The 11,988-nt window shown below is 34.9% G+C and overlaps 1 protein-coding gene across 1 annotated transcript in view; it reads left to right on the plus strand.

Moving 5' to 3' along the window:
• LOC115291124 (olfactory receptor 5AC1-like) overlaps positions 1-7,253 on the plus strand; it is a 9,077-nt gene extending 1,824 nt beyond the window's left edge. Inside the window, exon 2 of the mRNA XM_029938692.1 lies at positions 7,011-7,253. Coding sequence (XP_029794552.1) covers positions 7,011-7,253 — 243 coding nt within the window. The remainder of the gene's footprint in view (positions 1-7,010) is intronic.
• The last annotated feature ends 4,735 nt before the right edge of the window (positions 7,254-11,988 follow it).

Below are 11,988 nucleotides of genomic sequence, written 5' to 3' on the forward strand. Positions count from 1 at the left end.
AAAAAAAGAAAGTAATTTTGTAAACTATATTTATATTGCAACCATTGAAAGGTTTAAAAATTTAACAATCATATATTTAAGAGAAAGTAATTTTCCTTCAATGTAATAAAAAGTTCATTAAATGAACTTTTCTTAATGTTTGTTAAACATCTACTTTTTAACTCACTAAGCATCATGCATCTGACCCACATATGCTAATTGAATTTTTTTCTCCTGGAATTGACAACCACCTGTAATAGCTGATGTGCTTGATCAATTTATAATTATACAACTTAACTAATTTTTTTCTTTATAAAAACTATGTATGTGTTCTGACCCTTTTGCATTTTTTCAAGCTCTTGAGTTAATTACATATAGCCCTGTAAATATTTTAGTCAAAAATAAAGGAAAAGATACGTAGTTTGACCCACATTATGTTACTGATAGAACCAATTCTCAGAACTTTAGATGTCTCTTACAGGGCATACAAGGGCAAAGGAACATATAAACCATGAGTAGTGATCCTCGGGCATTCTAGAAAAGTAAAAAGAGTTAAGTACTTCTATATACATGGTGCATTTTTCAAATCTTATCCTATTATTTTGATTTGAGAATAGAAACAATTTGTTGAGTCATTGAACAGCAAAGCATGAGGTGTGGCCAAGTGGCTTCAGCACAGTGTGTTTGGGGCTCAGTTTTCCCAGACTCTACTCCTCTCACTGCATCTGAGCCCTGCCTTCAGCTGTGTGGGCTCATTTGAAGCAGGCTGTTCCCTGTGGGTGCAGAATTTCTGTAGGAGTTCTTGCCTCCACTTCTCCATACTCAAGGCCAGCAGAAAGCTCTTTTCTTTTTATGTGTCACACAGACTATTTTTAAGTTTTGCCTGTGTACAATTGCTATCAGTCAATATATAGATGTTCTCTGTCTCCTTTATACCTCTATTATTTCAGGCAGCATGGTGCCAGAGTCCACGCTTTTGACCACTACCCCATGCTGCTTCTCTATGACTATAACATCTTATGTGAGACCTAACACTGGTGGCTGAAGAAGCACATGGAAGGAGATGGTGCTAGCCAAATCAGTGACTACTTCACTGCTCCACCGTTTGTTTTGTGGAGAAGAGAAGGGAAGTAAGCCACTAGATGTGCTTCCTGGCTTCTTCTTTTACTGGAAAGCTCAGGTCAACATGCTAGGTTTTTCACAGGACACTGTGAGTTCTTTGTAGAAACTTTTATTTTTCATGATTTTATATTTTATGTGAAAGATGGTCTGGAATCCAATTAATACTACATACTCCATAAGAATGATAGCATTTCAGGTGCTTCATAGTTCAGCCTATAGCATATTATAAAACTGAGTAATTATTTGTTACATTACACTCTGTTGATAACAACTAACAGAATTAATGACTTAATGTCACCAATCAACTTTGCCTATCTTCTTCCTCATCCAGATGGTATAGGTCAATGTCTTCACTTGATTATCACCTCAAACCAAACAACTAGAATTTCTAAGATGGGGTCCCAGGCTTCTGATAGTTTTATAAACCTGTCCAAGTGATTCTAATATGCCATCAGTGTTGACAGTAACTAGAGATAATTATCATTTAATACTTGGCAAGTCTCTGATGAAGATTAGATGATAATTGAGTAGAGAATGACTCAACTTGTGCATGACTATCACAAATAGTGATATTTGCCAAAGTAGCCACTTTATGAGAGTTTATCCAATTTTTTAAATCAAGTTTTTATCCTTATTTCTCCCCGTTTTTGATGGCACCAAGGGAATAATGATAGATGTCATGTATATTGCATATGACACTTTTTTATTTAAGGCAGTGGTTCTCAGTCCTTGTTGGAATCACCCAAGGCCCTTAATAATTAGGATTCTCTGACCCAATCTCAGGCCAGTGAAATCAGTTTCTCTGGAGATGTGACCCAGCTATTAATATACCTTTATCACTCCAGGGGAGGCCAATGTACAACCCAAGTTGAAAACTACTGGTTTAAGAGAAAAGTAAAATCTTCATATGGTCTTGATTCTTTAGCTGGTTTTGGAAGTCTGACACAATTATCTATATGCTAGTGCCTATGGACCTGCAGTTTGATGTCTGAAAACAAATTCATATATAAAAACATTGTAGATAACACTAATCTCTTTCAAATTCCTAATAGATAATCAGTTTGGAGAGACAGATTATGCATATCCAGACAGTTCACCAAAAGTTAGCTGACATTCCTTCCTAACAGATATTTCTCTTGCATTATTAGAGTCCCAGATTTCAGTAGATATTTTATTTATGTTGGACAGCTCTCCAGCTTGTCCATATTGTAGTATGGTATAATCTAGCTATTGGATGTCAGCTGGGCTATTACAAAGTGTCTCCAAGGTACCTACTTTATATAGTTGGAGTGTATAGCCTCTATATAACATGTAAAACTGGTTTAGTTAAGCATAAGAGGGGCCAATGTCATGGAGATTTTTCACTTGAGGTTTTCATTCTTAAACTTTAGTGTGCATGAGACCACAGGTATTGGATTCAGAAAAATCACTGGTTGGTCTGAGGTTTTGTACTTTTCATAGGTCAACCAGGCAATTCTGAGGCAGGCAGGCCTGGACTACATTCTGAAAGACAAAGCTCAAACATTCATGATGATCACTTTAGATTTTTAATTTTGATTTCTTCTTAAGAGGAAAGTCTACCTGCTATTGTCTGAATGTTTGTGTCCTCTCCAAATTCATAGTTTAAAATCCCATTCTCCAAAGATTATGGTACTAAATGGTAGAGTTTTTACAAGTTGCTTAAGTCATGTGGTGGAACCTTCATGAATGGAATTAGTGTCTCATAAGAAAAGGTCCCAGAGAGACCCCCAACTTCTTTCTCCATATGAGGACATAGTGAAAAGGCACCGGTTATGAATCAGGATGAGAACTTTCATCAGAATGCAACAATACATGGGCCCTGATCTTGGACTTTCAGACTCCAGAACTGTGAGAAATAAATTTCTGTTGTTTATAAGCTACCCAGTCTGTGGTATGTTTTTATGGTAGCCTGAATGGACTAAGCCACTACCTTATATTTAAATATTATTCAAGACTTTTAGAGTGCATTCATCTGAATTATCTTAATTGATCCTTTTAGTCACTCTGGAAAAAAGACAAGGGAGGTGGTATTTCTTCCATTTAAGGTGAGGCAGCCTGGAGTAATGGAGAAGCACAGTGTATCAAGTCAGATCTGTTATTTTATTCCTGAGTCTTAGATGAAGCTAAAAGTGACCACAATAGCCTCCATGAAATCTTCTAGGTCACAGAGAGAAGAAAACAATGTGTCTAATATATTTAAGTGGGCAGTCCTTAATTTCTTTATTTATATAATGAAGATTAAAATATACATTTAGGTGCCTACTCAGCTGATTGAGTGAGATAATATATGTGATGGTACATCACAAAGCATAAATCTCTACACAAATACAGGTTTTGTTTCTATGAGGAAGTTAAGATCCAACTTTTCTAAAGTGAGATAACCAATAAGACAAGACAAGACAAGAACCGCTGTCACAAACTGCACTGTCACAGGTTGCTTGTGTGGCCACTCTGGAATTCTTTTTGTTAGGTAAGAAGGTAATGTAAGAAGTGGCAGGTGCTTCAACATGTTGAGAAATTAAGATAGTTTATATGAATGCGTTTTTGTTGAAAGTAAGATTCTAAAAACATGTTCTTATGATAATGATTATCATATATTTATTAAATACATATATTTAAAAAATTGGTCTTAGGAGACCTTAAAAACCTTGTGTCTAAAAAAATCCCTCTTTGGGAGAAAGGCTTCCAAAGGCAACATTGCCCCAAATGGATGATTTCTGGAAAAAAATAATTTGATCACTAAAGAGAGAGAAAAGTCAGTTTCTTCCAATGTGTGGGAAACAGGAACTATTGGAAAAAACAGAATTTGGAGTAATTTTCATTTATGTTGAGTCATCTTTTCCCTTTCAAAGAAAACTCCTGACCAGGGTCTACTATAATAGACACTTAAATATATTTTGAGACTTAGTTACTAAGCTATTCAAAGTAAGCTTTTAAAACCACCAACAGTTTGTCTGCAAGAAAGAAGGCAGAGCTGTAACTTCTGGCAAGGTCAAATAAGTCTAAACAATGTTTAGACATTTGCTTAAATTTTTGTTTAAAATTTTAAAGTAATCTCTATACCCAATGCGGGGTCCAAACTCATGACCCTGATATTAAGAGTCACATGCTCCACCAACTGAGCTAGCCAAGCACCCCTAACTTTTTTTATAATAAATTTCATAACATTTTGTCATATTTTCCTCTTTTTTTTGTAGTTGAATCAAAGTATTCCAGCTAAAAATGTAGAACAAATGACAGAATTAAAAATTATTATTTAGGAGTGCCTGGGTGGCTCAGTAGGTTAAGCGTCAGGCTTCAGCTCAGGTCATGATCTCGCAGTTCCTGGGTTTGAGCCCACATTGGGCTCTGTGCTGACAGTTAGCTCAGAGCCTAGAACCTGTTTTGGATTCTGTGTCTCCCTCTCTCTCTGACCCTCCCCTGCTCACGCTGCTTCTCTCTGTCTCTCAAAAGTAAATAAAAAACATAAAAAAAAGGAAACACATCAGTGCTCATTTGTTTGCTTAAAAAAATAAATAAAAAACATAAAAAAATATTATTTAAAAATCCCTAATAATATAACTGGTTCTGGAAAGAATCATCAAAGGATGCTAAAACCTTAGCTAAAAAAATGAACGGGGACTTGGATAGTTTTGCAAGGTGCAAAAGTATCGTACCTTTAGTTACTTGCCAGATGTAAGGGAAAATACATAACTTTACAGTAGAGATCTGGCTGTTAGACCCTTAACCCAGGGATCACCCTGAACCCCACCAATAGTGATACAAACAGGCATCCTGTACTTCCTGATGTTATGCAATATGGAGTTCATAGCATCATTTGTGAAGAATTCTTGTCAACATGTCTAATCAAGCCTTTAGATATAAATTCCCCTGGGAATAGAAAAATATAGAGTAGGAGAGTAAGTCAAAGAAGGCAGCTAGACAAATCCAGAATGAAGAAATTCCACAAGACTACTGAACAACTGGCCCACTCTCTCCACATCATTTCATTAAGGGAAAAAAAACAAATAAGAAAACCATTATAACTAATAACAACAACAAAAAAGTACAGAAAGGGAAAAGAAATGATAGTTTTGGATTAAAAGAGTCTTGATGGATACAACAAACAAATGTAATGTTACAAAAATAATTTGGTAACAACTGGAGAAATTTGAGTATAGACTGCTTATTTGATGATCCTGGAAGAATAGTTTCATTTTATCTAATACCAAAATGGTATTGTGGTTAGGAGAAATATGTCCTTTGTTAACGATGCAGTGTGGAATGTTCAGTTATGAAATATCATGATATCTGTAATTTTCATTGAAATAAATATTTATCTTAAAAAATCCCTATAGGTTTTTTTCTTCCAGAAGATGTGTGTCATTTGCTCCACATAAATCACTACTACTGGTCTCTGTGCCAACCTGCAGATGGCTTGAGCTAACTATAAAAGTATTTTATGTACAAAGTTAAACTGTCATTGTCACAAACTGGCGATATGACAACATATATCATAGTTTGCTCATCCCAAAACCATTGTCTAACAAAAGAGCTTCACTGCCTTACTTATGCATAACTAAAATAACTAACACAAACAGTTAAAGTTACTATATAATGAGCCTTTCCTATTTGTCAAGTACAGTGCTAAGGCCTTGACATTCACTCTCTCATCTGATTTCTGAAACAAACTTGTAAGTGCACATTATTGAAATTCATTTTGCAAATGAGATCTCAACACTTAGAGAGTTTAAGTTATTGATAAAAGATGTAGAGACAAAGCCAGATTTGAACCAAAGTCTGTCTCTTTCCAAAGTCTGTGCTTTCAAGCAACTTTGCTACCCTTCCTCCCCATGTCTAGAAGTAGGTATTCAAATTTAAGTGAATTGTATCCATAGTGAACCTTCATGACATCAAGCATAGTTTCAGTTACTACAGCTTACTTTATGATATGCTTCAAACCTGGCATGGGACATCTCCCTTCTTTTTCTTTTTTGAAAAACTATTTTGGCTTTAAAAATATCTATTTGCTCTTCCAGATGAATTAAACATTTCTCATTAAACTATTCCCTTATCATTTTGTTCAATATTCCATCCAGTTTATAAATTAATTTGGAAAAATTAATGCCTTTACTAGATCAAATCTTTCTGCCTAAATAAAATTATGAATTTTCATTCAGATGAAAGGGTCCTATTCTTGGAAAAAAAAGCCATAAAGGACATTTATTAGTAAGGAAGAAAAGTGAGCACCAGGATTTAAGGCAGGAAGGGATGGACCAAATCTACTGTTTTGTGAAAATGCAGTTGGGTTTATGATCAGGACACCCCTCATCTATAAAACTGATAGATAACCCCTGAGCCTTGAAGGGAAAAGAGCAATGCCAGCTTCCAATCTTTAGGTGATACAAGAAAGCCTGGACAATGAGAACAGTTTTTCTGAATTGGTTCTATCCTTGCTTTGTTCCTGAAGGCAGGAAGTACTTTGCCAGTAAGGAATTGTCTTTGGAAGTTCTTTTGATATTGGACAATGCCCCCAGCCAACCAGCACCCCATGAGTTCAACACCATACACACTGTAGTGGTCTACTTGCCCCCAAACACAATGTTTCTAGTTTAGTCTCTATGTCAGGGGTTCATAAGAACATTTAATGCTCATTACACAGAGTAATATATGGAAGGACTGTCAACAGTTTGGAAGAGAACTGCAATAGAGAGAATTCATAAAAGGGCGGAAGGATTATACAACTGAAGAGGCCATCATTGTTAAAGAAAATGCCATGAAAGCCATCAAGCCCAAAACAATAAATTCCTACTGGGAAAACTGTGTTCAGATATTGTACACAATAAGATTTATGACAGAGTCAATCAAGGAAATCATGAAAGAGATTGTGGATATGGCAAAAAAAAAAGGTGGGGAATGAAGGATCTCAAGATACGGATCATGGAGAAATTCAAGAACTAATAGACACCACACCAGAGGAATTAACAGGAGATGACGTGATGGGGATGAGTGTTTATGAGCCAGTGCCAGACGATGAGGAAGATGACGTAGCAGAAGCAGTGCCAGAAAACAAATCAGCACTAGACAATCTGCCAGAAGGTTGTGATTATTCAAGACTGTTGTTGAGTTTGATGCCATGGACCCTTCTATGATATGAGAACTGAAAATAAGCAAATGTTGGAAGAAGGATTAGTAATGGGTAGAAACATTTTTAGAGCAATGAAAAAGCAAAAATGTCAGAGAGAAATGACAACGTATTTGGGTAAAGTTACATCCAGTGGCCCTGCGTCTCCCACCACCTCTTCCACCTTCTCCACCTGTTCTGCCTCTGCTGCCTCTGGGACAACACGACCAATCCCTCCTCTTCTTTCTCCTCATTCTCCTCAATGTGAAGACAAGAATGATGACCTATATGATGATCTATGTCTACTTCATGAAGATCAAAAAATCATCATGCCATACAGTTTAAAAAAACTATTTTTATGTGTGTGTCTTCATGTGAAAAATTTAATAACCACACGGCAAGAACTGTATGAGACATCATCATCGGCATCATCACCTCTGTATTCATCCTGTACATGAATACATGTGCAAGTCTTGTATGGGAGTGAATAGCCTATCCTTACACAGGCTTAAGGTGAGTGATACGTAATACAAAATTAATAAGGTGTTGGTTTTATAACTTTGCTTTCAAAGAATTACATTATATACAGTATGTCTCCCTCTCTTTCATTATTGGTTAAAAACTGTTGATAAGTGGTTCTTATTATCACAGGTAAGTGATTTTTAATGTAACAATGTTTCTAATACTGCACGATAAATATAGCTGTCATATAGTATCCCATAAAATTTTATAACAATTCATTCATTTAATGTATAGACTGGACTACCATAAGGCAATTATATTAATTATAGTAGGCTATCATAAAGCAATCATATTGCTGCTTCTTTGTATCAGTGCATGAACTATATTTCTGTATATAAATATAAATTTATTTTTCACATCTTTTCATTTTTTATGTCACACTAGTAACACATATGATATCTACAGTGTTTTGTATCATAAGGCAATATTTATGTAGGTACTGACAGATGATTCATCTTTCAAACAGAGGATGTGAACTTATGATATTGATACATTATAGTACTGTAAATGTATTTTCTCTTATAATTTTATTAATAATACTTGCTTTTGTCTAGCTTACTTTGTTGTAAGAACACAGTATACAATACATGTAATATACAAAATACATGTTGATTAATTATTTATGTTATTGGTAAGTCTTATAGGTAGCAGGCTATCTATAGTAGTTACATTTTTGAAGAATCAAAAGTTATACGCAGATTTTTACCTGCACAGGTGGTTGGTGCCCCTAACTCTCATGTTTTGCAAGTATCAACTGTAATGATATAGAAGACTATAAATTGTATATTAAGTTAAAAATAGCTCATGAAAAATTATGTATAGCCAAACCATTTAAAAATGTTCATAAAAATTATGCATCTATAAATTATGTATACATAAATATTACTACATGCATGGGTAAATGATAGGAGAAATATACACCAAAAAGTTGACTGTATTTAGTGAGATCACAACACTTTCATTTCTTTGTGCTTTTCTATTCATCTGTTTTCATTTTCAGAAGGAACAAGCTATAAAAATAATAGAAATGAGCCTGTTAAAAGTGATTTGTTGATTAGTCTATAAAGCCCAGTAGATTGACTTCATTCCACAGGGAATCTTTTAGTGGCATTGAGGGAGTTTCAATATTCTCTTCACAAACAGGTTTGCAGATGGGAAGAAATAAATAGCTTTCCTTCCAAACTGCATTTTTCAAAGAAAAATAACATGAGACAAACAGTTGTCTTTGACATTTTTGTTCTTGCATCTTAAGAGTTCTTCATGAAAATTTATATCTTACAACATCTCTGCATCTTCTTAAAGAAGTGGGTGAGAATACAGTGCTTTATTTTATTATCATTATTCTTTCCATGAAAAGTGATAGAACATATCATTTTAGTAACAAGCATTTCTCATGAACTGTCAAAATATCTGAAAAATTTTTTGAAATGATTTATCTATCAAATGGAATAGAAAAGAATCCTAACTGAATAGCTAAATAAAAATGATGTTCAACTCCTTTAACCCCTTGTGAATACAAAGCTATATATCTGTAGAGTGAAGATTCGAACCCATGCTTTTATATAGTCTGTGCTTCACCACTATGCTCTGCTAATTACTAAGTAGCTAAGACAAGTTATAGTCTCAAAGGCTGTGGACAGAAATGCACCTCAGAAATTCCAGTGCTGTACAGAAGAGAACCTGAAAACGAAGGTCATCCAGTGGCTGAGGCTCATCATTTAGTAATTTAGAGGCGGAATTGAGACTCAAGCTTTTAAAATTTTGTTACATTTCTAACACATTTATGTTGCCAGAATAATGAATTCTAGAATCAATCTGTTTAATAATTTGTGTCTTTGAAAGTAAAATTCATTCTGACCTTTAGTTTATTATGGAAACGTCACAGAATCAGAAAGATTTTCCAACAGTTAAAAATTATACTAACTATAGTGGGCTGTCATAAAGCAACCAAGTCTTTTAAAGACTTTTAAAGGGAGGCTATGCCTTTGGCTTCAGCATGGCTCCCGTTTAGATAGTAGTTTTCTGGAAACCTGCCAAAAGAGTTAACCACATCTGCTGACAGCCGCACCTCCAGCTGTGTCCTTGGAAGTGGATAAAATAAGTATAATCTTGTACTTGCAGTGATTTGACAGCAGTGTCCTTACTCAATGATTACTGGCAATGTGATTAGCCTCTCTTGGTGTTTCTTAATGTCTAAAATAAATCCCAAATTTGTCTTTTCCTATTTCCAGTGAATATGAAGAACTGCTTTACTCAAAATAGCCTCTGTTTTAAAGTGGAAAAACTCCAGGTGCCTTTTTACAGAAAATACCCCAAAACTTATATATATATTTTTACTGTTCAAAGATTATTTTTATTAGAGCTGACTTTTTCACAAACATTATTATTTTTTCTTTTGAATTACAGAGTGAAAGCTTTGAGATGTTTCAGGCTAGCACAGATTCAGGGAGGGAATCTTCAGCTACATCTATACAGAACTGATGTCTAGGTTATAGAAGTAAACCTATGTTTTGGAATAACACCCATTTGGCTGGTCTTGCCATGAAAGCCTGGGAGCTGCAGATCCAAGATTGGTAAACATTCCCTTGAAGTTATATACTTCCTTAGCTGTTTATTAAAGGGTAGACCCTGCTTTATATGCTAGGAGAGAGGTTTGAATATATAAAACATATTTTATATTCAGACTTGTGCATAATTTGTCATTCAGGAAATGCACTGTCATGATGAGGACTTAAATTTTTTCTGTTGGGTCACCACAAAATCTAGCCTTCCCACTTTCTTTCTGGGCTCATGAAACTCGTGGATACATTTTGGGGCTCTCATCTGCCTTGACTGCTGTCTTTCTGTTAGTCATTACCTATTAGTGTGGTTCACCTTTTCTCATTTGATTTGCCTTTTAAACAAAATTTGTAATTTTTACTATTTAAATTGATCCACCTTTTCAAAAACACTGGTGGTGCCATTTATAATGTTTCATTTCACCCTGACTTTGATAGTCCTACTTGTAATCCCTAAAGTACAGGAAAAGAAAAATCCTTCCAGTCATTTTATAATTATGAGCCTCTGAAATATTAAAAACATTCTTGATTAATCACATGATAATTGTCTACATTGGCATGTTTAACAGGAACTCTTGGATATATCCCCAAAGTGCAAATTAGTTGGCTGGTGTTTTTTCTCTAGTCTTGAAAGAGTAATTTTTTAGCATCTTCAGTGTAGCACCAGAATTAGAAGATCTATGTGTGACTGAGCTAAGAATGATAGTGTTCTAATGTAGAAGGCACTAAATAAATATTTGTTGACTAAATGAATATGTTCATATCAGACAATTTATTGGGAAAATTAAAGATTATTATTAGAAATTTGGACTGATTCTGAAGAATGTATAATCAAAGGATCTGTTAGAAATTTGAGGATATTTTGATGAATATGCAATCAAATAACATAATGGCAATGGACACAGAACAGCTCAAATGGGATTTTAATTTACTGTCTTATTTTTCTACACAGTAAAGTCTTAGAGAGAATGACATATATCACCAATACCAAAGATAGAGTCCAGTTTTCGTTCAATAGAAAAGACATAAAAGAGTTCCTGAGAAAAGGTGAAACTACATTTGAACCTAAACCCGTGTTTCTATCATCCTTCCAGTAATATTATATATATATATATTTAATAAGTCTTTCTAATCAAGCATTGACTTCTTGAAATTATCTATATTTATTATTATTAGTGTGTTTTAAGAAAGAGAAGCTCTAAGCTTTAGTATTTGTTGAGCAAACACCACCTGAAATAGAGGAATATGACTTTGCCTTATAATACCAGTTTTCATGATCCTTGATTAATTTCTTCCTTTACCTATTCTCTCATTGCAGAAATCACCCTGAGTGGATATGATGGAGGCAAACAATACGCACGTGATGGGGTTTGTTCTCACAGGACTCACAGATCTCCCAGGAATGCAGGTTCCCCTGTTCTTGGCGTTCTTGGTCATCTACCTCACCACCATGGTGGGCAACCTCGGACTGATTTTCCTCATCTGGAAGGACCCTCATTTTCACACCCCCATGTACTTATTCCTTGGAAGTTTGGCTTTTGCAGATGCTTGTTCCTCCTCCTCTGTGACTCCAAGAATGTTTGTCAACATCTTAGACAAAAGTCAAATGATATCTCTCTTTGAGTGCATGGCCCAGTATTATTTTTTTGGTTCCAGTGCCACCACTGAGTGTTTCCTCTTGGT

The sequence above is a fragment of the Suricata suricatta genome, chromosome 5 (assembly GCF_006229205.1).
Source record: "Suricata suricatta isolate VVHF042 chromosome 5, meerkat_22Aug2017_6uvM2_HiC, whole genome shotgun sequence".
Taxonomy (NCBI): Eukaryota; Metazoa; Chordata; class Mammalia; order Carnivora; family Herpestidae; genus Suricata; species Suricata suricatta.